The sequence below is a fragment of the Pantherophis guttatus genome, chromosome 6 (genome assembly GCF_059756535.1).
Source record: "Pantherophis guttatus breed Tessera chromosome 6, ASM5975653v1, whole genome shotgun sequence".
NCBI classification, from domain to species: domain Eukaryota; kingdom Metazoa; phylum Chordata; class Lepidosauria; order Squamata; family Colubridae; genus Pantherophis; species Pantherophis guttatus.
Window position 1 is genome coordinate 79,115,556 of NC_142068.1, and position 27,851 is coordinate 79,143,406.

General features: G+C 40.4%; 1 protein-coding gene across 1 annotated transcript in view; it reads left to right on the forward strand.

Annotated features, from left to right (window-relative positions):
- The window catches only part of CDH23 (cadherin related 23), a 635,835-nt gene that overhangs the window by 408,292 nt on the left and 199,692 nt on the right, over positions 1-27,851 (forward strand). Inside the window, exons 18-20 of the mRNA XM_087872188.1 lie at positions 15,997-16,069; positions 18,804-18,920; positions 25,061-25,173. Coding sequence (XP_087728314.1) covers positions 15,997-16,069; positions 18,804-18,920; positions 25,061-25,173 — 303 coding nt within the window. The remainder of the gene's footprint in view (positions 1-15,996; positions 16,070-18,803; positions 18,921-25,060; positions 25,174-27,851) is intronic.

The window sequence follows — 27,851 nt, forward strand, 5'->3', positions numbered from 1 at the left end:
ACAAGTGTGCTCTCATTGGTCTTTTGTGCATTCAGCACACAAGGTGGTGTCCCTTTGCCAGTTCTCTTCCAAGCTTGCGTAGAGTACAGCTTATTGAAAAGGACTAGAGTAGCAAATGTCCGTTTTACAAAGTCCATAGATCTGATAATACTTCAAAGAAACAGTTTGTATAACCATGTAGAATACCCAAGGTAACAATCAGTTAGATTTTAGGACAGTGAAACAGCAGCCAAATGGAATCACACAGAGTCCCATGTATATTCAAACGCATGTAGAGAGGATGGACAAAGCCAAAACAAATGCAGAGTATTAGCTCTATTTGGCTTTCTGGGAACAGCCAATAGCTAATTTATTCAAATGGATGATTGTGCATTGTATAAACACCCTTAGTTCATCAGACAAATGATTTATCAAAATTAATCATGTATTTTTGAAAAACTTTGCTTCTTCATTTATCTCATATATTCTACTAAACATTTTGAACACTACCCTCAGTACTAAATCTTGTTTTTAATTATAGTTTCTAAGATTGCAAGCAAAGTCCTTAAAATGTGGAGCTGGGACTGGGATTGGAGTAATATAAGTTCAAAAACAATAATAATATGCACTCATATACAGTACCCTCCCTTTTTATGACCCCGTAATCCCTTAATTGGGGTAGAGTCAGGGCGACTGGATGGAGCTGAGCATTTAGTGGCTGGACTCTTACATGGGGTTCACAGTAGATATTTGTTCTTTGTGTCCCAGGAGAGAAACAATCTGCTGCTACCTAGGATTGAACTCTCAACCTTCTGAGTGGGAGGCAAGTGTCTTCACTACTAGGCCACCACACTGTTCATGCACTCCTACTATATACAGTATCTGGAAAAATATTTTTTTGCTCTGCTCATTTTTGTCCCAAATCCTTCATTCTCCTGTCTTCGAAGCAATATTAACTATTGAGGTATATATTAAACAGTGGTTCAAATCAAGTTTATTACAGTCAAAGACCAGAGACTGAAACAAATAAAAATACTCAGTGAATATCCAGTTAAAAATTCTAGAATAAAACAATAAATAACAGATAAAATCTATATTAAAATCACAATTTGGCATCCAGTCTGTCGATTAAAAGGTAAAGGTTCCCCTCACACATATGTGCTAGTTGTTTCCAGCTCTAGGGGCTGGTGCTCATCTCCGTTTCAAAGCTGAAGAGCCAGCGCTGTCCGAAGAGGTCTCCGTGGTCATATGGCCGTCACGACTAAACGCCAAAGGCACACCGAACGCTGTTACCTTCCCACCAAAGTGGTTCCTATTTTTCTACTTGCATTTTTTACGTGCTTTCAAACTGCTAGTTGGCAGAAGCTGGGACAAGTAACGGGAGTTCACCCCGTTACGCGGCACTAGGGATTCGAACCGCTGAACTGTCGAGCTTTCAATCGACAAGCTCAGTGTCTTAGCCACTGAGCCACCACATCCCTAGAGTCCGTCAATTACACATGGCCTAACTGTACTATAGTAACAATCTATAAACTGTGAAGCCCATAGTCATTAAATGCTAACATGCAAAGAAATGATGTTTGCCACATTAGTTGTGTGAAATAGCTATGGTGGATTAATCACATGTTTCCGACGAATCTCCAATGCTGCTGTGCAGAATCTAACCACCTGCATTGTAGTCACAGTCTGTTCATCCTTAAGCAGTCACTGGAGATAAGCCATATCAGAACAGCCAGGATACCTATTGATTATTGGGAGGATATGTGTTTTTAAAAAAATATCTCTATAAAAAGAACATCGAAGGAGTAGGTGTCCAACTCTCCTGAGCCACAGGAGCAGAGTCTTTCAAACAATGGTAACTTTTTATACTTGCCATTCAGGACGGACAACGGAAGCGCTTGGCACCGTGCAAGTGAAAATGCTTTCTGGTGGTTTGCCAACTCTTGTCATCCTTGGAGTGAATATTTTGCTTCTTTATAGATGCATGCAGTAGGACCGTGACATATTTTATAACATGGATTAAGTCTTGTGGTATTAAGTTTGTTTTTTTTTTAATTTGATTTATATGCCGCCCTTCTCCGAAGACTCAGGGCGGCTTACAATGTGCTCAGCAATAGCCTTCATCCTTTTGTATATTTATACAAAGTCAGCTTATTGCCCCCACAACTGGGTCCTCAATTTTACCTACCTTAGAAAGGATGGAAGGCTGAGTCAACCTTGAGCCTTGGCGAGATTCGAACCCTGCAGTAATTGCAGGCAGCTGGTCTTAATAATCAGCTTAATAACAGGGTGCCTTAAACCCCTGTACTACCAAGTTATAGCTGGTGCTGCCAAATCCATGGCTGATGGGAACACTTCCACTGATTTCTGTTATATTGATCATTGATGGACAACCAGCTTTAGAAGAGACCATGCATGAGTGCTTTCTTACCTGAGACCATATGCCAGGGGTGACAAACTGGATTTCTTATTCGAGGGCTGGATCAGCATTGTAGCTCTCATCCACGGGCCGGCCGTGGGGAGAGGACATGGGACGGATGGCCTCCTGCAACACTTTACCAGCCAAACGGGCCATGAGGGGCATGTGCGGCCCCCACGCACTCCGTTTTTGGCCTGGATGGCCTCCTGCAGCATTCTGCTGGCCAAAACATAGTGCGGGGGGTGCGTGCCCCCCTTCCCCATTTTGACTGCCAGAGGCACCACGGGCTGGTAATTTGCTATCTCCAGGCTGGCCTCGCGGGCCACATTTAAGCACATCTTGAGTTTGACACCCCTGCCATATGCTAACAAGGGGTGGCAAAATCCTACAGATGCTTGAAAGGAGAATTTGCTTCATTTCCTTCAGTTCAGAAAGATTGTGCCGAGATTTTCTTTTTTCTCTTGACCTCTGCCTGAAAACCTAAAGTTATCTGGAACCAAACAACTTTGATTGTGGCATGTAGACCAAAGGCACAGTAGCCCTGGAAGTGATTGAAATTATTCATCCTTGAAGCAGTCCAAATAGCTGTCACTTTTCAAATCGCGGTCATCCCAGTCTGAAATGATTCGTTCTTATTGTCCCAAGTTGAGATGCTGTTGTGGCCCGCTGGCAGCCCAGCAGAGCTGGCAGCAGAGTCGGACAGTGAGGAGGTTGGGGAGGAACATGGGCTAGTCCTGGAATCTGGGGAAGGCTCAGACAAGGGCTCTGCGTCGGAGGCAGAGAGGGGGCCAGGGCCATCTGGTAGTTATGTGCTTCCTCTGGAGCCTCCAGAATCTGACATCAGCGAGGCAGAAGAACAGTGTGAGCCTATTCCCAGTGCGCGCATGCGCAGAGCTGCCAGAAGGCAAGAACAATTAAGAAAAAAAGGGGCGACTCGGGAGTAAGGCTTGGAGATGATTGGCCCCTCCCATAAGACACAAAAGAGAGGCAAACAGATGTGACCCTTTGCAGGAAGCAATTAGTTCATATAGTCAATTCAAGCTCTGAGAAGCCCGTTTGACTCTGTGCTCCGTTTGGCCTTGCAAAACTAATTGGCAATTAGGTCTCTGGCAGCATTTCAAGGGAGATAAAGGTGGGTGCTTATCAACATTACCCTGAAAGACTGTGTCAACTCGAGCAGACATCTGTCGGAATCTTCACAGACTATTTGTGAATCATTACGGGCTGTGAATGACCATAATTCATAGCCGCCTCAATAAAAGAGGTTTTTTTTTGGGAGGGGGGGACTAAAATTGTGATTGATGCTTTCTCAGGGAGCCTAGGTCAGAACAGATGCAAACACCTTTTTTAAAAAGAAAATCCAGAAAGATAACTTGCTATAGGGCAATAACAGGGTTAGCGTTCCTTTTTAAGGGTTAAATCAGATTGTCAAGAGAACAAGCACCCAGGCTGAGAAATCTCAGAGAAAGGATGAGCAGTGGTTTCCTGATAACCCTTCAATCTTAGATCCTTCCTAATCAGATCTGACTTAAAGTGGCAGCAATTCACTGGCCGAAGAGCTGGTCCTCTTTGATGATGATGATGATGCTATAAAAAAAAGAAATCCCTGATTTTCACCCTTTCCCTTTCATAGCATTGCAAGGAGACATAAGAAACAGCAAAGGGGGCTTAATTAAGGAGAAATATCTTCTTTCCCGAACTGGTTCTTTGGACAGTGTAATCCCATTTGTCTAAAGACCGCATTTGAAAAGGTCATTTCCTTCTAGTTGATTTTGTACTTGGGTGATTTCTAAGTAGCTGTCACATTCTGCACTTTCTACCAAAAGGGATTCTTCTCTTTGAAGTGGAAGGGAGAGGGGGAAATATATGATGAGGATGATGATAGTGATGAATTGGCTCACTTAAGAAAAGTGAAAGAAAAGAACAAGTGCGGATATGTGCATGCTTCTGTGTCTGTGTTAAAGGAGTGGGGGGAAAGAGTTTGAAACTTTTTCATCCTATGCTTATTGATTTTTAATAAAGAACTGAAATTCACTTTGTATCTTTCCCATTAGAAGACAATAAGCTTCTGAAGGCGGAACTGCTGGATAGGAACTAATATTGAGCTTGATGCTAGCATCCTAGGAAATATTAGCAGTAATGTTTCCCCCCACCTCTCATTCAATGACATGCTACCGTATTTTTTAGAGTATAAGACACACCGGAGTATAAGACGCACCTTAGTTTTTGGGGAGGAAAATAAGAAAAAAGCTGATTGGTGGGTGGATCGGCCTCCCGGAATACCCCCAATCAGCTGTTCCCAGAGGTGAATTTTAGCAACCGGTTCCTTGGTTGTGAGCTCTGTGCCTTGCTTTTTTTTTTTTTTCCTTTTTTTTCTGCCTCTGAAACTTCTGAAATTCTGTTTCAGAAAAAACTATTTTTTTTGCCTCTGAAAGCCTCCGAAACAGAGCTTCAGAAAAAAAGCCTCTGAAGCTCTGTTTGGAGGCTTCTTTTCTGAAGCTTCATTTCTGATACTTTTTTCAGCCCCTGAAACCTCCGTTTGAGAAGTTGGGCGGGGCACCCATATTTTCACCCTCTTTTGGGGGGAAAAAGGTGTGTCTCATACTCCGAAAAATACGGTATTTACTATTCTGAGCATTGAGTCAGCAAACTTTATGCTTAAGTGTATTATAACGAAAAGATATTTCTTTTCTTCAGGTGCTGTTATAGAATAGAATAGAATAAAACTTTATTCTCGCTGTATTGTTAATTTACAAATGTCTTGATCCTACATATGATGATGATGATGATGATTTCTGTTGAAAAAATATAGTCAAATATTAAAGATTTAACCCTACCCATTTAAAAACCATTTCTCTTTTAAATAGAGAGACTGAAAAACTAACATTATATTGCTGTTTACAAATCTTGTGTTCAGTGTTGTACTTAAGGACATTTCAATTGTGCACAGATTTAGAGAAAAGTGTTCTAATTTCCAGTATTGAAAAGCAAACATGTGTACAGAGGTCTTATGAAAAGAGCTCTTAATTGGAGATGCTTCTGCTAGCTAGATAAACTACTTTTGCGGGCTTTTGTGGCAATTCATAGTGTCAATCAGAAAAACAAAAACTAGTTCCAATAAACATAAGTATGGTCAAGATTGCTGAGCCTGAAATAGGCTGATATAAATAGTGTGGCTATTAAATCACCCACCCTTCTACTCTGTAAAGAGAGACTGAGAAAAAAAACACTGCTTGGACCAAGGAAGTGACATGATTTACAGCGCACATTACTACTATCTATCTATCTGCTGATATGTGTGTGTGTGTTTGTGTATATACACATGCAAGCTTTCAAGTCAATCCTGAGTCCTGAACTTAATGAACAAATATGTATGTCCCGATATATTTATTTATTTATTCAATTTGTATAACATCCAATTTGTTACAACTCTGGGTTGCTTGTAAAATACAGCAATAAAAGAATGAAAAACTAAAAACATTGGATAGATGATAGATAGATAGATAGATAGATAGATAGATAGATAGATAGATAGATAGATAGATAGATAGATAGATAGATATGAGAGAGAGAGAGAGATGATAGATAGATAGATAGATAGATAGATAGATAGATAGATAGATAGATAGAGTGTTTTCCCGAAAATAAGACTCTGTCTTATATTTTTTTTGAATCCTGAAATAAGCGCTTGGCCAATAATTTGGGGCATGTGGAGCAAGATGGGGTTCCTCTTGCCATATTACCTGATTTCCAGCTCTGCATTTAAATATTTTCGGGGAGGGCTTATTTTCAGGGGGAGGCTTATTTTAGCACATGTGCTCAAAAGCCCGATTGAGCTTATTATCTGGGGATGTCTTATTTTCGAGGAAACAGGGTAGTCTAAAAAAAGAAAGCCCAATAATCATTAAAAGACTTAAATATCATACAAGGGTCCATCACCCAATCTAGCCTTGGGCCTGGAGATAGTGATTGGTGAGTACTGATTATTTGCCATCAAGTTGATGTCAACGCTTAGTAACCACTTTTTCTCCAAGAAGATTTATGCCTACTTCGATTCTTTGAGTCTTCCAATGGTGCATTCGTTACCACTATAACTTTGTTCATTGACAACCTCTCTTTCTTTCCCCCTTTTCCTGAATTACAGACTATTCCAGAGAGCTAGATGTTTGCATAATGTGTCTACAGTATGATAAATAATGCCTGGTCACCAATAGAAGAGAATATTTGTCTTCTATTGGTGTACTCTCTGAACTTGGTTGTCTGTTTTCAGATGTTTCATTACCAAACTATGTAACATCATCAGTGCTAAAAAGGTGTGGAGTTTGTTTTAGTTTTATATACAGTACTAGTAGCTTGCCCTGCCAGAGTTAGTTGATTAGGCAGTTGTTTACTGCTAGCTAGTTTGTCTCATCCCCTTTTGCTCTTTTTCAAAAATTAAGGTTAAATTTGTTATCATTAAATTTACATAAAACTTTTTTCATCATGAGTAAAAGGAAACTCTCCCAGTGTGATGAAACTTGCCTTTCAGAAGGTTCTTAATATCCAGAAAAATCAATAACAAGCAACTTCCTAAAGTAGCTAAGGTAGGTAGTGAACCTACTGTCCTTTTGAAGGCACTGAGTCTTGGATAAGATAGGAAGATTTTCTCCTGGCTTCCAGAACTCCTAATCACCCTAGATATTACTTTGTTAGAATTTTTTGTAGGCAGATTGTATGGAACAAACTTGTAGGTGATCTTCAGTCCTCTCCTTAATGTGGAAAGGAGTTCCAAGGAGCCAATTTATTCCCTGGCGCCTCTTATCTCCAGAGTCGTTTGTGAGCCATCTTTAGTTGACCATTGCTTCCCCAAAGGTCATGAGTGATGCCAATGTTAATTAAAGGCCCTCTGTTTTGACAAAAAAAAAAATGCAAAAACACAGAACAGTGATTAATTATATATTACTAGCTGGTAACCCGGCATTGCCTGGGTATTTATAGACCTCGAAGTCTTTGTCTGACAGGGAGCCATTGAGAGGCGCCTTTCTTCCCCCTACTTCCATGCCCATCATCCCTGCCCTCTCCCTTCCCCCTCCCATGTGCTTCTCTTTCCCGCCCTGTCAATAATCCTGGCACTTTGCCCCAAATCCATCAGGCACTTCCCCATTGGTCCACTGGTAGGCAAACACCACGGCTGGCTTTCCAGAGGAAGCTGTGAAGGAACTGACATCACAAACAATTGCCGCTCTAGGACGCTGCACTCGCTCTCCTTAACGGCCCAGGTATTCCAGAGTTATGCTGGAACACACACACACACCAGGGGTGTCTTACCACCCCCACCACCCCCAGTATTTGTTTCCAGAGGGTAAGTCATCTGTGTACCAAGTTTGGTTGAAATTGCTCGAGGCACTCCAGAGTTATGCTGGAACATACATACATACATACATACATACATACATACATACATAATACATACATACATACATACAACCTTTTATATATATATATATATATATATATATATATATATATATATATATATATATATATATATATATATATATATATATATATATATATATAATAGACATCAACGGCACATGAAATTACCTAAAATACTGACTTTGATAGCAAAAGAGTCAGTCAGGATTTAAAACTAGAAAGTTTTTTTAATATATACGGTAACTTATAGCAAAAAGTTTGGAGTTGTTTGCTCAGCTGCAGTCTTCTTTCTGTCTTTCTCATTCCAATCAGGCATTTATCTTAAACAGCAATCAAGAAACTGGTGGTTAAATGTAAACTTTTGTCTGTGGCATACTTTAACATAATACAATTTTTGCATATTGTGTTCAGATGACTTGAAAAGGAAAGCAATGACATTAAAAATGTTTTTTTCTGGAACACAGAGAAAAAAAGATCAAGCGTTTTGAGATTTGCTTTCCAACAAGTGTGTGTGTTAAAACCTCAAGTACTGTTCAGAATACTGACTAATTGGCTAGAGACTTGAAAACTATTGAATTTCTTTGATCGTTCCTAGTGTAGTTCAGTTTTTTCCCCTTCTTTTAAGTATATTGATTGCCAGTAATTTGATTCTATGCAGAAAAATATATGAGAGCTCGGATTACTTTAAACCATCCAGATGAAAATGCATGTTGAAAAGTGAACATTTCATAAAAGTATTTCTCTGTTTTTATTTCCATATAGAGAAACTATTAGAATATTTAAAAAAAATAGGAGGAACAAATAAGTGAAATAAGTATTGCAATTTGACAACAAAATTAATTCAATCCCTATTTTAAATCTTTTTTTTAATTTTGAAAATAATGTTTCTGTTGACTTCCTGCTGAACAACTTCTTTGTTGGATTTTCTTTTTTAAAAAAAAAAGATGTTTCCTATTGTGAAACTGTTTGCTGGGGAATGTGGAACATGATTTATTGACAATAAATATTTAATTGGCCATCTAAAATGGCTCCTTTGCAGACTATTTAAAAATTGTGTTTAAAGGTTTATGCCTGCTTTCAGATGCACTGATCTTTACCCATGACATTTGAATATTTTTCTTTCTTCTCTAATTATCATAAATTTGTTGCTGGATTGTAGGTATACGCTTCTGAATTTTTTTCCTCTGTCTAGTCAGCTAGTTTGTTTATATGGATAACAACAGCCACTCCTCACCTATATAGTTTTCAGGGTGATTTCAAAGGTTGACCGATTCCTGTAGGTGTGCTTCTCTTGAAAGTGACATAAAAACTATCTCCAGACTGTAGCACCAATCAAACTGCAATTTTGTATTGGTTAAGGGTTCTAACCCTTCTTTCAAGTCCAGTGGTGAAATGTAAATACCGGTTCTGTAGGTGTGGCTTGGTGGGGGGGGGTTAATGTGACTGGATGGGCGTGACCAATTTTTTTTTTTACTTTTAAAACCATTTTTTCTACAAATTCTTCAGCCGAAGAGGTTGTAAAAAAATGCTTTTAATGGCCTCTGACGATCCCAGCTAAGTTGCCTGATCGGCAGAGGCTTTTTTTCTTTTAAAAATATTTTTTCTACAACCTCTTCGGCTGAAGGGGTTGTTTAAAAAAATGCTTTTAAAAGCCTCTGATGATCGGGCAACTCAGCTGGGATCATCAGAGGCTTTTAAAAGCATTTTTTCTACAACCTCTTCAGCCGAAGAAGTTGTAGAAAAAATGCTTTTGAAAGCCTCTGACGATCCCAGCTGAGCCACACGATCATCAGAGGCGGTTTTCTTACTTTTAAAAGCATTTTTTCGGCCAAAGAGATTGTAAAAAAAATGCTTTTAAAAATGAAAAAAAAGCCTCTGATGATTGCACGGTTCAGCTGGGTATGGGGGGATGGCAGGGATTTTTGCTACTGGTTCTCCGAACCACCTGCCGCCATCGCTACCAGATCGGGTGATCCAGTCCGAACCGGGAGCGTTTCACCCCTGACTTAAACTGTTGTGGACTGCCAGCAGAGCTGGCAGCAGATTCAGACAGTGAGGAGATTGGTGAGGAACATGGGCCAGTCCTGGAATCTGGAGAAGGCTCTGATGAGGGCTCTGTGTCGGAGACAGAGAGGAGGCCAGGGCCATGTGCCAGTTATCAGCTACCTTCCGAGTCAGACATCAGTGAGGCAGATGAACAGCTGGAGCCTGTTCCCAGTGTGTGCATGGCAACCCAGTTGCCAGATGAAGGGGACAGCTAAAGAACAAGGGTCGCCTTGGGAGTAAGGCCACAGGTGGACGATGAATGGCCCCTCCCAGAGGGAATAAAAGAGGAACAAAAGGGGAGTGGAGTTTGCAGGAGACAATTAGTTTGCCTAATTGGTTTGGGACTCTCCAAGACACTTTGCCAAGTTTTGAAGATATCAGCCTGGCAGTTCTCCAAGCCAGATAAGGTCTGTGACTGTAAATTCTCCCTTGACTTTGCTGAAGGTGAATGAGAGGAATTCACTGTTTATTTAATAAAAGAGGTTTTGTCGGGACCAGGATTCTGCTTCGTGCTTTTTGGGGAAGCCTAGATCAGAACGTAAACAACTTTTTCTTACCTGTGAATCATTCCAGACCACTCCTACCTCCCAAATAATAATTAAAAAATAAAATTAAAAAAAGATTGAGACTCAGGAAAGAGTGCAGTGAAGAGCAACAAAGATGATTAGGGAGCTAAAACGTATGAAGAACAGTTGCAGGAATTGGGCAGGGTTAGTCTAGTGAAAAGAAGGACTAGGGAAGACACGATAGCAGTGTCCCAATATTTGAGAAGTTGCCACAAAGATGAGGGGGTCAACCTATTTTCCAAAAAGCAGAAGGCAAGACTAGAAATAATGAATGGAAACTAATCAAGGAAAGAAGCAATCTAGAACTAAAGAGAAATTTCCTAATGGTGAGAACGATCAATCAATTAACATAGAGCCTTGATAGTACAGTGGTTTAGTGCACCCTGTTATTAACACAGCTGCCTGCAATTTCTGCTGGTTCGAATCTCTCCAAGGCTCAAGGTTGACTCAGCCTTCCATCCTTTCTAAGGTAGGTTAAATGAGGACCCAGTTTGTGGGGGCAATAAGCTGACTTTGTATAAAATTTACAAAAGAATGAAGGCTATTGCTTAACGCATTGTAAGCTGCCCTGAGTCTCCGGAGAAGGGCGGCATATAAATCAAATTTTAAAAAATAATAATAATAATTATTAGCAAAGGCTGGATCACTGCATCTGAGTCGACAACAACTTGATGGCAGATTATCCAAAAAAATGAGAATGTAGAAGTGGTGTAGGGTTTCCTGCCTAAGCAGGAGGTTGGCGTAGAAGACCTCCAAGATCCCTTCCAACTCTATTCTAACCATATTCTTACTGCAGTTTTTAACTGTTCTGACCCAGATCCCCAAACATGACAAACCCTCTGAAGTTAACTCTGAAGTTAAGAGCCTTGGTAGTACAGTGGTCTAAGGCACCCTGTTATTAAGCTGGTTATTAAGACCAGCTGCCTGCAATTACTGCAGGTTCGAATCTCGCCAAGGCTCAAGGTTGACTCAGCCTTCCATCCTTTCTAAGGTAGGTAAATTGAGGATCCTGTTGTGGGGGCAATAAGCTGACTTTGTATAAATATACAAAAGGATGAAGGCTATTGCTTAGCGCATTGTAAGCCGCCCTGAGTCTTTGGAGAAGGGCGGCATATAAATAAATTTTAAAAAAAAACTCAAAGATTCCTTTATTAGGAGCACCAGCAGCCCCGGCAAAAAGTTTCTCTCACAACCAGGCTAACAAGGCCGGCCAGCCGGAAGATGAATAGTTGTCTGCCACATCTATTCATCTCTGCCCCCTGCCTTTTATCCCCATCCCCAGGTGGGGCTTTGCTAGCAGTGGTGGCTCTTCCTTCCCAAGGATCGGCCCATAGATTTCCACTGCTCTCCTCTCCTCTGCTTTTTATGCATCCACGCATCAGGCGCTGGACCCAGCTTTTCCTCCTATTCCTCATCAGTCACCTCCAGACCTGGGGGCTGTTGACTCTCCATCTGAGGGCTGACCGACAGCCCAGGCTCCGCCTCTCTCTCTCTCTCTGCCAGCTCCATTCCCTCTTCATGCTCGGAGCTCTCAGGTTGCCTTGATGCTGACCCTGACTTCCACACCTCCTCATCTGATAAGGCTGCTGGAGGAGCCAGTGGCCGAGAGGCCACAACATTAATCTACTTAGAGACCAATCGTGACACTCTTTCATTTGCTTTTTTTTAAATTAATACACCTTGTGTAAATATTGGTGAAAATGTTAAAGTTCAGTACTAAATTCACCTACTTCAGAAATGAAGGTTACTTTTTATCAAAATTTACCCAATTTACCTCTTAAACCTACAAGACTTAGAATATTTTTCAGAATTTTATGATGGAGTTCAGATTAATTATAGAAGGAAGTATGTATTATATTGGGGGAAAAGCTCTTGAAAAATTACGTTTGAAAACGCATGATTTGAAGAAACGTGCATGAAAACATCCATTAAAATTGTCATGCAGTCTTCTTTGTTGCGAAATTCACAAAGTAATTTCAGAAATGCTCAAGAATTAACCAGAAGGGGAAAGGACACAAAGATACATAATTGAGGGAAGCTGAAAATTACATCATTTCATGTAATTGTGTTCCTGCCTATGACAGCATTGTTCATGTCTTAATCTGTAAAGGAACAGAATAATCCCTGTTTTAATTTTTAAAAAATTAACATGTGAAAAGTGAAGGAGTTAATTACTTAATTATATACTCCTTGCAAAGCACTTGTGAGTGATAATAGATTATTACTACTACTCACTATAATTAAAAATATTTTAACTACTTAAAATGTTGATATAAAAAGCATCTCTATTAATAAATATTTAGTAATATTGAATTTGCTATCCTATCTGTATTTTAGAACTCACAAGATATATCTGTTAATACTAAAACATTTGTATGAGACTGTATTGGTATCATACAGAGGTTGAATAATCTGGGTGCTTTCAAAGACAAAGGATAAAAATTACTATAGTTTTTCTTTTTTAATGATCGTTTAATAAATAATAATACTGAATTTTCCTAAGATCTATATAAATTAGCAAAAGACTCTCCTCATCAGATACTGCACCGTAACGTATTTTGCTGCTTCTTTGACCTCTTTTCTGAAAACAAAGTATGCAGAGACAGGGATTCTGGGAATTGTTTTTTTTTACTGGCCCTTTAACCAAAGCTGGGCTTTAGGTTACCTGTCAAAGAGGACACTTAGAATGAAAAAAATCGGGATGCTGTGAGAAAATGCTTTTTTTTTTTTCTTTTGAAGCCCTTAGTTCAGGGGTGTCAACTCAATTTCATTGAGGGCCACATCAGGGTTGTGTTTGACCTCAGCGGGCTGGGGTGGGTGTGGCCAGGGTGGGAGTGGCCAGTTTGATGTCATTCGTGTTGGGGCGCCTGTGGTGACCCAAGCGCTCTGCCAGCGAAAACAGGCTCCAGAGCTCCATTTTCGGTCGCGGCACCTCCTGCAGCCCTCTGCTGGCAAAAACAGAGCTCAGGGGGGCTGCACCCCCCCAGGCTCCATTTTCCCTGGCAGAGGGCTGCAGGAGGCCATTGCGGCCAAAAACTAAGCCCGGGAGGGCTGCGCGCGGCCCTCCTGAGCTCCATTTTCATTGGCAGAAGTACCCCAGGCCGGTCGTTCACTGTTTCCAGGGTGGCCCCATGGGGCAGATCTAAGGACCCCACGGCCCTTGAATTTGACACTCCTGCCTTACTTGGATTCAGCTCATTTTCAGACTTAATTTGGGTTTTTTAGCAGCATTATCCACCACATCAAATTTGGGTCCATTGTGTTTAGTTTGCAGTAATTTCTTTCCATGAGTGATTTATGACCGTTTTTCACACTTACGACAATTGCAGCATCCTTGTGGTCACGTGATCAAAATTTGGCTACTTGGCAACTGGCTCATACTTACGATGATTGCAGTGTCCCGGGGTTGTGTGATCCCCTTTTGTGACCTGACACTCAAAGTCAGTGGAGAAGCCAGATTTATTTAACAACCATATTACTAACTTAACAATTGGAGTGATTCATTTAAAAACTGTGGCAAAAAAGGTTGTAAAATAGGGCAAAACTCATTTAACAACTGTCTCACTTAGCCACAGAAACATTTTATGCCAGCCAGAAGTGCTTTATAAAGCATAAAGCACTCTTTCGAAGGCTGTCATAAATCTGAACAATCAGTCATAAATCAAGGATTACCTGTATTCACTTTTAAAATTAGAATAATACTGTGAAATTGCATCTTGCCTATTATCCAGATTAGGCTGTTGGTCTGAGCTTGGCAATTTGATTGCAAATGTTTCATCACCATTCGAGGAGACATTGTCATATGTTTTGAATTGTGCTTGTCTATCAGAGCACAGGTCTTTACCTTTTTATGAGATGCAAATTAGTCAAATCAACAGCCTAACTACCAACCTGAGCTACTAATACTCAAGTACCTATTATCCAAGTGTTTAGCTTTACAAAATCTCCCTGGGCAGCTTGTTTCTAATCAATATAAGTGTGGTATAATGTTTTAAATTTCGTTGTGCACTCAAGACCCTGTTGTTCCACCAGGCTGGGCTATCAACATAACAATTTTAAATTGGGTTTTAAATTCCTGGGGTTTTAAATTGAGCCGAATTCATTTAATAATTTTAAACTATTTTAACTGATGTTGTCTTGTGTTTTAATAGACTATACAGCACCCTGAGTCCTTCGGGAGAAGGGCGGTATAGAAATAAAATTATTCTATTCTATTCTATTAAATTGTAATTGCAGTTTGGTACTTTTATATACTATTTTAATAGTTTTATAAACACTATTTAAGGTACTTAAATGGTGGGAAACAGAAAACACAATAATAAATAATACACGAGAAGCTTAATAATACACGAGAATACACGGAATACTTTTCCAACAGATAGGAATGCTGAATGTGAATACTGAGTTGCATTTGGACAGCTCAGCCTTTAAAAGATAGTGAATGTATTGCAGCAGTGAATTTTAAACTGGGGTATCCTGTGGGTAACAGAACAAACTGCAAATTCTTGTTTGTAAGTAAAGGATCTAGTTTGGGACTCTACTTGAGTAAAAGAAAGAAGTCTGGGCTTCTTTTTGTGGGTGTAATGATATTATTCAAGACCAGGGGTGAAAAGATAGTTGGGTTGAACATTTTAAGACTTAATTAGAGATTACATTATACTTTACATTCTTCCAAAACTTAAAAAAACAGAATTCTACTACATTCTGAACATTTGTGTTATATATTGTCATCTCTTTGTGTTCTCTGGTATGTCCAAATTTTATTTAAAGTTAATTCTGGAACAAACACAAAGAAAAGGTATCGAACAAGTAATTCAAGGATTTTTCATCAGGTTCGCCTGATTCGCCAGTTGCGTCCCTTTCTGGATCGGGACTCTCTACACACTGTCACTCATGTCCTCGTCAGTTCTGGCCTGGACTACTGTAATGCTCTCTACATGGGGCTCCCCTTGAGGAGCACCCGGAGGCTCCAACTGGCGCAGAGTGCGGCCGCGCAGGTGATTATGGGAGCAACATGGCGCTCCCGTGTGACACCTCTCCTGCATGAGCTGCACTGGCTCCCGGTGGTCTTCCGGGTGCACTTCAAGGTCTTGGTCACCACCTTTAGAGCGCTCCATGGCTTAGGACCTGGCTATTTACGGGACCACCTACTACCACAAACAGCCTCCCACCGGCCGGTACGCTCTCATAGAGAGGGGCTCCTCCGGGTGCCGTTAGCCAAACAATGTCAACTGGCGGCCCCCAGGGGGAGGGCCTTCTCTGTGGGTGCACCACTATCTGGAACGAGCTCCCCCCAGAGATACGGAGGATCCCGGATCTGCGCACTTTCCACCGTGCTCTTAAGACCCTCCTATTCAGTATATAAATTTAATAAAAACAAAACAAAAAACAAAAAAAAATCAGTGATAGGCTTTGATAAACTCCTTCGTTAAATTAAACTGGGCCTTGGGGAGGTGGGGTTAGTATATACTGTCATCAAAATACTATTTATTTTATTATGTGTTGGACATTTATGCTTTGCTACCAAAATCAGGTGCCACAATGTTCATTTTATTTTTATCTTTGTAGGATGAAAATGACAATCCACCCACGTTTAGCAAGCCTTCCTACATTGTCACAGTCATGGAGGATATCATGGCAGGTAGGAGATCGGTTTCTATCCTAATCCTTATCATTCCCTCATAACAGCAAACTTGTGAGATGATTTGATTTGGAGAGAGAGGGAGTGGGAGGGGGGAGGGAGGGAGAGAGAGAGAGAGAGAGAGAATGAGAGAGGGAGAGAGAGAGACTGTCCAAAGTCACTCAGCTAGCTTTCATGCAATGGCTTCCTTTTCTTGTTTTTCTCCTGGCAGTCTTCTTGTGGGGGACAGCCATCCAGAACACATATGGGTAATCTCATCCTCTTCTCACCTAGAGAGGTTCCATAGAAGCCGTTTACTCCTGAGTCCTTTGGGCTTTGCCATGGTCATCATCTACAGTCTTTTGGAGACATATCAGTTCATCTACCTTCCCTAAGTGTGTTTTTAATTACAGAGAAATTCTTACTTTTAATACCTTTCAAGCAGTAGTGAAATCTGAACCAGTTTGCTACCGGTTCGCTGGCCACGCATGCGCAGTGCGCACCAAATGAGCACTGTGTGCGCGCATGCACAGTATGAGCCAAAAGGAGGCTTGGGAATGTAAGTAAAACAGCGAGGGGAGGGGAACAGCTGTGCCGCGCGATTTAGCTTCGCTAAAAAGTAGTATTTCCTGCTTTCTAGCAAAGCTAAACCGTGCAGCGCAGCTGATCATTGGAAATACCAGTTCAGAGGAACTGGTAGCTTTTTTTAACTACCAGTTCGACCAAACCGGTAGTTTTTATCATTACCGGTTTGACCGAACCGGAGTGAACCAGTAGCATTTCACCCCTGCTTTCAAGGTAGGAACTTGTCTGCTTTACCCATAGCAGGAGATAGATTAAGATATCTACAGGTTTTGTATTTTAGAAATGGAATGAATAACAATAGCACTTAGACCTATATACCACTTCATAGTACTTTACAGCCTTCTCTAAGTAATTTGGATCCTCAATTTACCAACCTCAGATGGATAGAAGGCTGAGTCAACCTTGAGCCGGTCAGAATCAAATTTCTGGCATTGAGTAGTGAATTAGCTGCATTCTCACCATTGTACCACCACGGCTCTTCAATCACCACGGATATCAATCATTATCCTTTATTTTCAAATTAAAAATGTTAACTTGTACTGCATACTTCACATCAATTGCAGGTAGAATGCTCTTGAAATAACTGGCTGTAAACTCTAGAACTAACTTACTTGGCTTAATTTTATAACTTTTTTGCTGCTGCTTCCATCCTTTGCTATTGTAGTGTCTGAGTTGATAATACACATTCTTGTGTGTTATTTTGGTGATCTCGAATAAAGGCAGTACCTAATATAGACTTTAAAGCTAAAGTACCTAATATAGACTTTAAAGCTGTTATTTTTAACCATTTTCTCAATAATATTGTAAATCAGAATCTCGGTCAATCACAATACATTTATTGATGTAACTAAATGGGAGGTAAATAAAGGTAAAGGAATCCCTGTTGATTTTACTCTGCTAGTCATTGCTAACTATAGAGGGTGTGCTCATCTTCATTTCAAGGCCTTTGAGCCAGGCACTGTCGAAAGACATTTCCATAGTCATATGGCCAGTATGATGTCAAGAAGCGCTGTTACCTTCTCACAGAAGTGGTACCTATTTATCTACTTGCATTCGTATGTTTTCGAACTGCTAGGTTGGCTGGAGCTCTGGTCTTGAACCTGGGCTGCTGGCTTTCCAGCTGACAAACCCAGTGTTTTAAGTGCTGAGCCACCATGCTGCGACCTAAATGGGAGGAGTTATCCTGAACACATGCCCTTATTGGAAGAAGCTCAGATTAACTTTGTATCCTTAATTCAACCTTTCCCAACTGGGTGCCACCCCTTGGAATTCAGTTTCGACTTGTCATTTTCTCAGTGACATATATAAATCTTACAAGGAGTATGAATCTTAAGAGGACACTTAGATTGGAAAAGGCAGGCCTTAGGTTGCTTCCGTACTAGCCCTTTTTTGGGAAATGCATGGCATTTTTTCTTGTTTAGCTACATAGAGCCCTGATCTTTAATCCAGTGCTTTGATCATTCCATCTCTTTATTATTATTATTTACTTTATTCATTAAACATGAAACTCAGTCAACTGAACATTCAAAAATGCATCACAAATACCATTGACTGGTGCTAATGGTTGATACAGGTTGCTACCAGCATCCTAGGTATCAACCAAGTACCTTCTTAAGATGTACAATGTTCCAAGTAGCACAGTTTTTTGCAGTTCCGCTGGTGTTATTGCAGGAAGCTGCAATTTGTTGATGTAAAATTCTTTGACATGGTACCAAGTGCCCCAATGACAATGGGTATCACTGTTACATGTTTCATCCATAGCTGTGTAGTTTCAACGGCCAGGTCACGATACTTCGTGATTTTCCAGTTCTTTTTCTTCGACTATGGCATCTCCTGGTACTGCGATGTCAATAAATTGTACGTTTCGGTTTTGATAACTGTGATATCTGGTGTGTTGTGTTCCAAGTGACGATCATATGTTTATCATCAATTTACCCTGTACCATACTTGGAGAAGACTTATTTATTATTTCAGTTTCAAAGTACCTGACTCTGTAGTAGCTCTGAGCAGCTTACAGATAAAAAAAGGAAACAAAATGTATCAAGGACTTTTGGATTACGAATTATGCAAATCAAAATTGCAGTAAACCATACAAGTGTAATATAATTTTTCCAAAATAAATAAATAAATAAATTTGGCTCTTCATCTTATTTTTCTTGTTTTCTTCAAGGAGCAACAGTGCTATTTCTAAATGCTACTGACTTTGACCGATCAAGAGAATATGGCCAAGAATCTATTATATACTCTTTGGAAGGATCGTCACATTTTCGCATTAATGCTCGTTCAGGTAAGTACAACTACGACTTTCTCCTTACTTTTCAGTTTTCTTGATTTTTTTTTAATTTAATGGCTTTGTTTTCACTCATCTAACAAATTGTCCACTAAAAGAGAAATAAAAATACAGATATGAATGTGAAGATCACACTGCTTAACACCAGAACAAAATCAGTATAATTCTTGTGAAACATTTGTGTTATATAAATGTTCAACTTGCCCAGAATTCAAAGCTACGTGCTTTCTGTAAATCAGATTAAATTGCCTTAAAGCACAGATGTATAATCTGTTTTTGAATGGTATGCCAGAAATGGTCTGCTCCAGAAAATAAAGCCAAGACAAAATTATAATTTAATTCTAATTAGTTAAATATACTTAATAATATCACTTCCCACACATAATCATTTCTCACTGTCATATTAAAAATTACAATTCAATTGTAATACAAACTTTTGGAGTGGAGGATGGCATCCAAGGATTTGGGGGAACCAAAACAAGTTGAAACTATTAAAATGCCTCTCTTGGTATTTTGTTTCATTGTCACTGGCAATATGAACATCTCCCAGATCTTAGTGATGGAAGTGGCATTTAACATTGAATACTATATCCGCCCACAGTGGAAATCCAAAATAAATATATGTCTGACTATCCTCCATCTGATCACATCAATGAAATACAGGCCACGGATTATTTAAGAAATTGATTTCACTGTCACACTGTTCTTAGGAATATCTTTCTACTGTTCAGTCAGAATCATCTTTCTTTAACCTAAATCTTGTATTGTATGTTCTAAAGTCCATAATAACTGACAATACATCTTCCTACTGAGTGACATCCTTTCCAGTATATGTAGACCTTTAACATATCCCCATCAAATTCTTCTTTTCTAATGACTAAGCACTTCCAACTTCTACATTCTCTCTTGACTATGAGAATCAGAACAGAAAGGTGTCGGGGTTAGGTTAATAACGGCTATCTGAACTTGTCTTAAAATGTAATGTGACATGCTATTTGAAGTAGTCAGTGGCCAATGCACAGAAAAATGGGACAATCATTTCCCACAAACTATAATTCTGTTCACATATCCCAATATTATACCTGCCATATCACGTTGTCCAACCATACTCAGTTTATGATCAACTACTGTTCCATCATCTTTCTGTAAGTACTATCAAGTCAAGTATCTTTCATCTTACATCTCTGCATTTGATTTTAAATTTCTCAAGAACTCTCATGTTACTTAGTCATTTTTCCCCCAATGTTCTTATTAGATGCCATATCTTCTCATTTAGGTATCAGACCAAAGGTAGCTGGTCTTCTTAAACCTTTTTGAGAGAGAAAGATTTCAGCAAGTTGGGTCAGAAATGTTTTGGAAGGACCACGTTTTGCCGAGTTTATGTCCCACTAGATATCTGGTTCATTCACTATCCTGCCATGACTATATTACTACTTCATCTGTCTTCGAAAGATAGTAGCTTGTGGGAAATATATCAAAGCAACAAGATAGAAACCAGGAGACTTTTAGTCCTAGTCCTGCCTTAGTTACAAAGCCAGCTGGGTGATCTTGGGCCATTCCCTCTCTCTGTCCCTAGGAAGGAGATATTAGCAAAACACTTCTCAAAAATATTGCCAAGAAAATTTCAGAGAATTGTCCAGAGAGTTGACAGAAGTCAAATTTAACTTGGAGATATGTTATGTATGTGTATACATATATGTATATATGATACTATATGTCTGGGGGGTGTCAAACTCAAGGCCCGGGGACTGGATCCGGCCCACAGAATGCTTAGATCTGGCCCACAGGGCCATCCTAGAAATAGCGGTGCCTCTGCCAGCGAAAACGGAGCTCGGGAGGGCTGTTTCGGTGGCAGAGGGTTGATGGAGGCAATCGCAACCAAAAACAGAGCTCGGGAGCCCATTTTTTCTGGCAGAGCGCTCGGGCTGCCATAGGTGCCCCTGACACAAGTGACATTGAGCTGGCCACACCCACCCTGGCCACACCCACCCCTGGCCCTCCAAGATCAAACACAACCCTCAATGAAATCGAGTTTGATACCCCTGCTATATGTATTGTTTTTATGAGTTGGGGTTTAAAATGTTATTATTGTAAACCACCAATAGTTGTTAGAATTTATATACACAAGTACTTGTAGCAAACAAATCTCTTTAGTTAATAGACTAAGAACTAACAATAGTTGACAGTACAAGTTTTGTTCAGTTTATTTTATTCCAAATCTCTTTCTAGCACTGCCGAATTTATTCATTAAGATTTATGAGCAGGTGTGTTTACTTTTAACACAAGTTAGTCTTCCTCCTTCTCTACTGCACCTGTTCTTTCTGAACAAGCAATACCCTCTACCTGCAGAACTCCAGACATATGACTCATTGCATCAGATCTCTGTTAGTTATAGCTATTAAATCACATTTCCTTCCTGCACTGAGTTCAAACTAATATTGCTTACTTCCCATATGCTGATTGTGAAGCTACAGACAATGAAGGCCATGAACTTTGGAAGCCAATCTTCTTTCTGTGTTGTCACTGAATGATTTAACAGGCCTCAATGCAGCAGTATTTTCTCTTCCTTCTATAGACCACAAATCTTTATCTGAGTTTTTCATCGCAGGGTTTTCATCTCCAACCCATGCAAGATCCAGTCTCACTTCCAAATGCCTAATATATATTATTCACAATTAGAAAGATTAGATTTTCACAAGATCTTATTAACCAGGTGCATTGAAACAGAAGGAAAGGATGAGGTTACAGAATCTTGCATTTATTTTGCAATCTATTTATCTGTAGGTTTATTAGGCTAAGGATCCGTTAGTTCTCCAGCTGGCCACATCTTAAGGCAGTGAGGGATTGCTACTTGATTTGCAGATATGGAACATATTGCCCAGTAATATTTTGCAAACTACCATTCTCTTTCCCAGGCTCTAAGAAGTCCATTACACTTAGAGCTAGATACATTCTTTACCATTCATTGTAAAGCATATTCCATTCAATTCGTCCATCCAGAGAATGTGAATATTGGTTCCAGAAACCAAATCTCTTCCATCAAAACCATTTGCATAACCAGGTATTTTCTTGCAGTATTCTGCTTCCTTTCTAGTTCACTTCCATAGCTTGGAAGGAAGCACAAGAACGTCATCTATCCTGCCTAAACTGGGGGTTAGACTTCAAGACCTCCAACGTCCCTTCCAACTCTGTGATTCTATTTGTGATCTGAGCTGCCAAGGTTCTTGAACTCCCTTCGTAGATAGTCAGCATTCATGTGATACTATGGTAGCTATAATTTGTAGTGTTGTGACTCCGACTCCCGAGCCTGTCCTCGGGAGGAAGAGGACTCAGAAGGTGAGGGGGAGGAACTGGCAAGGCCTCCCTCTCCAGGACCCTCCTCTCTGGAAATGCCTTAGGTTCCATCCGAAGGCCAGGAGGAACAGCCTGGGATGTGCCAGGAGGAAGGCATTTTGGAGCACCCATTGATAGAGAGTGATACTGATGAATCCTGGCTTGATCCCAGGCAGCATTGGAGGGAGAAGCGTGCTCAGCAAAGGAAGAGGCGTGGGAGGACCATGGATTGAGCTGAGTCGCTGAGCCACGGCCCAAAAGGGATAAAAGGGGACGTGATTGCTCGGCAGGCTTTGTGATGGACAAACGTTTAAACTCTAAAGAATCACATCGTGAATCCTGCACTTCGGCTCAGATATATTTTGGACTAAACTCTTGTGGATAATTTGTCGCTCTAGAAATGGACTGCAGATAAGGCCTCTCCTGCTTTTTGGGAGTGCTAATTGGATTTGGCAGGCGTTTTACAAGTAGATGCCTGAACTCTCGTCTGCCAGGAATTCTGGTCTGTTTATACAATACATTATTGGCAGGTGTGTTTTGTAGCAACATGTAGCAACATTGCTTTCCTACAAAGATCCCAAGAGCCGTTGCTGCTCTTTTAAGCCTTCTGGGATGGGCCAATCACCTCCTGGCCTTACTCCCAAGTTGTCCTTTTTGCCTTCTGACAGCTCTTCGCATGCGTGCACTAGGAACAGGCTCCTCCTGTTCCTCTGCCTCTCTGCTGTCCGCCTCTAGAGGCTCCGGAGTCCGTGCATCGCTCCCAGATGGCCCTGGCCCCATCTCTGCCTCCGACGCAGAGCCCTCGTCCAGGCCTTCCCCTGACTCCAGTACTGTCCTCCTCAGCCTCCTCACTGTCCGACTCCGCTGCCAGCTCTGCAGGCTGGCGGACCACAACACAGCCATCATAAGCATGTTGGATGGGGCTCTGGTATTTGAAGTCCCCTATACATCTGCAAAACAGGAGGAACATTCCAAATCAACGATGTAGTGCAAAGATTAAAAAAATTCATTGACTCTTTTGTTTCCTTGCCTATGTGTTTTTTCCCAATTTGACATTTTTTTTTATGTTACAGAATTGTCAAACAATCTGAAAAAGGCACGGCAGTGTTTTTGACGTGGCATCACTTTCAGTCTCTTGCCCTGTTCCTCTATTCTGTAGGAAGGGAGATTATCCTGCATGCCGGGAAGTGGTATAGGGGGAGAGAGAATCTGAGAAGAACTCTGTAGGAATAGCATCACTAAAATTAGCTGAACTTGCGCTGTGAAGGTGTGCCTAATTGGATGTAACTTTGTGGGCAAAGTGGAGCAATTCATCACTGAGACGTGTCCTTTTTCTCTAAGTCCCCCACTGGCTTTTTTTTTTCCAGACTGCAGATTAATGGGTACCACAGGAACTTGGGAGGCAAATGTATTTCAATGAATCTTTTGACCTCTTGCAGTTCAAGATCAATTTTTAATCGTTTCCCCCAGATAATCTGCTGTGGACAGCCCCTTAAAATTAAAGTGATTTGTGTTTGACCAGGGAATTGAACTTCGATGTATAGGCTGAATATGGGGGCCATGGAATCAATGGACAGTTCCATCTTGGTTAGCCTTCTGTACAAACAAGACAATTGGGCACCTTTCAATTCATTATTGGAGCAATAAGAGAGAAGCTCAGGCAGCTTCAGAAACCTATTAAAAGAAGTATTAGGTAGTGGATCACACCTAGATAGCTTTTTCAGGCACTTCAAACCTATAGACTTTTATCGTGAGCTTCGTAGGATAGGATAGGATAGGATAGGATAGGATAGGATAGGATAGGATAGGATAGAGGATAGGATATAGGATAGGATAGGATAGGATAGGATAGAATAGAATAGAATAGAATAGAATAGAATAGAATAGAATAGAATAGAATAGAATAGAATAGAATAGAATAGAATAGAATAGAATAGAATTCTTTATTGGCCAAGTGTGATTGGACACACAAAGAATTTGTCTTGGTGCATACGCCCTCGGTGTACATAAAAAAAAAGATACATTCGTCAAGAATCATTAGGTACAACACTTAATGATAATCATAGGGAAACAGTCAATATAAATCTTAAGGATACCAGCAACAGGGTAACAGTCATAAGTGGGAGGAGATGGGTGATAGGAATGATGAGAAGATTAATAGTAATAGTAGTGCAGTATACAAGTCCTCAGTGGAAGGCAGGTTGGTAGTAATTATTTTTTCTGCAATTCTAATTATCCTCTGAAGTCTGTGTCTGTCTTGCCGGGTTGCAGAACCAAACCAGACAGTTATAGAGGTGCAGATGACAGACTCAATAATTCCTCTGTAGAACTATATAAACTGGATCATACTTTAAACTGAATTTATAATTGAATATAGTTGAAACATGGCATATTAACATTGGAGGTGCATCTGATTAGTAATCATCCAAACATACAATTGACCTGGGATTTCTTTGTCCTCAGCTCTCCTGTTTTCATAGCTTCCAGAGTACATCCTCTAGTTTCTCCTGGTGGCTTTTCTAGGGCTTCGTATATTTTCTTTTCTTCAAGTAAACTGACTTTTTACTTCCTGTTCAGATGTTGCAAAGTTTCAGCATTTTGTTGCTAAGGGCTTTTCTCTTAGCAATTGCAAGGTGTTGTACGTTCTGTGACATCATGAAAGGTCAATTTGAAAAACCTTCCAAGGGACTGCACCATCTTCTTCTATAAGCTTAGGAAAATAATGTATAACTTAAATGCCTTTGAGCCTTTGGCTTCCGATTTATAAGCTCTTGTTTCCTTTTTCCCTCTCTTGCCTACTTCAGGGGAAATCACCACCACATCTCTACTGGACCGGGAAGCTAAATCAGAATATATACTCATTGTACGAGCCGTGGATGGTGGTGTTGGCCACAATCAGAAAACTGGCATTGCAACTGTGAGTTTCACTGCAGTGGTTTCATTTGATGTTTGTAACATAGTTAAGTATCTAGATCAGTGATGGTGAACCTTTTCAGCACCGAGTGCCCAAACTGGAATACACGTGTGCGCGCCAGAGCCCTGGAAACCCAAACACCAGCTGGCCAGTGTACACGCACGCACCAACCACCTGGTATTCTGGTTTCCGGTGCACATATGTGCACCAGCCACTGCTCATTGCGTGTGCACGAAGATCAGCTGGCCGGCCCGAATGCGTGTGCCGGAAAGAGCAGCTGGCAACAGTGCACATGCCCACAGAGGAGATTCTGCGTGCCACCTCTGGCACGCGAGCCAAAGGTTAGCCATCATGGGTCTAGATTATTTTAACAATAATTGACCTCTCTTATCTTGAACAGAACAGAACTGCTCTTCCATGACTTAGAAACTTTCAGATGCCCACCTGGTAAGCAATTTAAGAAAAGAACAAAGAGATGGAATTATTTTGCAGAAGGCTTGTTGAAATGTCACCTCAACTTGGTCTCCCATATTAAATTACTCTGTGTCATTATCATACATCAAATGCATCTTCTACTTTTGTATAGCTGTATTTAGGAATTGGAGAATTTGCTTTTCTTCTGATGGGCTGTTCTGTCATAGATATTTTAAGCAGGTGACTCAACCTTAATAGTTTTCCACAAAAACTTAATATAGGAAAATTGATTTTCCCATCCAGGTACATTTAAAGCAACCCTTCCACCGATTTTTAAAAAATAAGGGGGGAAAGGCTAACTATAAGGTATTTTTCTTAAGATGTTATTTAGCTTTTTTTTAAAGGAAAAAAATGGAATTCTGTATCATCTGCAAGAGATTGCTGAGATGCAGAGGTGGGGCTGCTGGTGGTTCAGACCGGTTCAGGCGAACCGGTAGTTCCGACCAGCGAATGGGCCTGCCCACCTGGTGCTATTTTGTCCTATATCACCGTGTTTTCGAAGTTGCGTGCATGCACGGAAGGCTCACATTTTCGGTGCTGGGTGAACCGGTTGTTACATTATGTGACGCCCACCTCTGCTGAGATTGTCATTTTCTTTCCCTTTTTCTTCTGCATTAAAGCAATCCTCGTCTTCCATATTCGCACTTGTATCATTTTTGTGCCTAATGAGAAGCTATGACCAAGAATAGTTGGAAAGATTATAGAGTTAGGGAGGCTATGATATTGTTGGATGGAACTCAGACCAAGGTTACTAGAAAAATATGCTCACCCAAGTTTGGGGTGAAGTGATTTTTCCACTTGTTAAATCCTTTCGAAGTGAAGTATTTTTCTCCCTGTACAGTGTAAACAAAATGCCAGAGGTTGGATGTCTTTGCAGAATTATTTTGAATTCACTGCTTACATTTTTATACCTCTTCATTCAACTCATTAGGAGTTTTCTGAAGCTGTGAATTTTATCTTGTCAGAACAATGATAAGCCTTCTGTGGGTTGACTTGACAATATGGAGTTCTAGATTTTGATTTAGAAGACCTGAGCTCATACTGTTGCCTCACTATTATACTTTCTGGATTATTTTGGCCAGTTATTATCATTCAATTGAGTCAAACTCATATTTTCATTTTCAAATGAGATGTGAAAATTGTATATATGTTAACTTCTGCCTCTTGGAGCATAAGGTAATCAACATGCCGAGATATTAGTGTAGTAATGATTGTTTTATAATTGTTTATTTGTTCTTCCCTTTCCTCCTTTTTCTCCCTGGCTTGGAATGTGTGAGAAAAATACATATTTTAGGCCAGGGATGTCAAACTCGCAGTCTGTAGGCCAGATGCGTCACATGCTGGCCACGCCCACCCCCAGTTTAGCAAAGGGGGGGAAGTCATGATACATCATGTGATGACATGAGATCATGAGTTTGACATCCATGTTTTAGGCCATATTATTTAATGTGGCCTAATATTTTACTTAAAGAAAAAGCAATATGACCAAAAAAAAACTTTGCAAAATTAAGGAAAGATTCTCATTTGGTGTGGTCTGTCTTTTCCATAACCACTTTCTTTATGATACAGTATTAGAAATTCCTTCCCTTTTCTATTCTGTTTTATATGTGTGTGTGTGTGTGTGTGTGTGTGTGTGTGTGTGTGTGTGTGTGTTTTCTTTTTCTCGCTCTCTTGCTTCTTAACTCCTCCTCTTCTCCTTCCCAGATATCCTGTAAACACTCAGCAACTGCTCTTCTATCAGGTCACTGCCCTAGGTCACGCTTCTAATAGGAATTTAAAATACTTTAAATAATTTAAAGGGACAGTGAGAGATCAAGGAAGCATGCTTAAGCTTTTTCCATTGCAAACTGCTTCCATGATTTGCTGTGATGCCTATAGTTTTTGATGTGATTATCATTTTATTGGCTATATAGTTGCATTATCTCGAATATATATGTGTGTGTGTGTGTGTGTGTGTGTGTGTGTGTGTGTGTGTGTGTGTGTGTGTGTGTGTGTTTTTCTTCTAGCCAGGTTTTCCCTACGTAGCCAAGGTTTTTTTGTAGCTCCAGCTCAGTAGAATCACATCTACTCGGTTCTGGGCTTTTTTTCCTTTCTGACACCTAGCAAGCTCTAACTGCTAGGTGGGAGACCTAAATAGATCCATTTCTAGCTCGTTAGCTGTCATCAGTAGGCCACACCCATATCTTATGTATCCTCCCTGTAAAGGC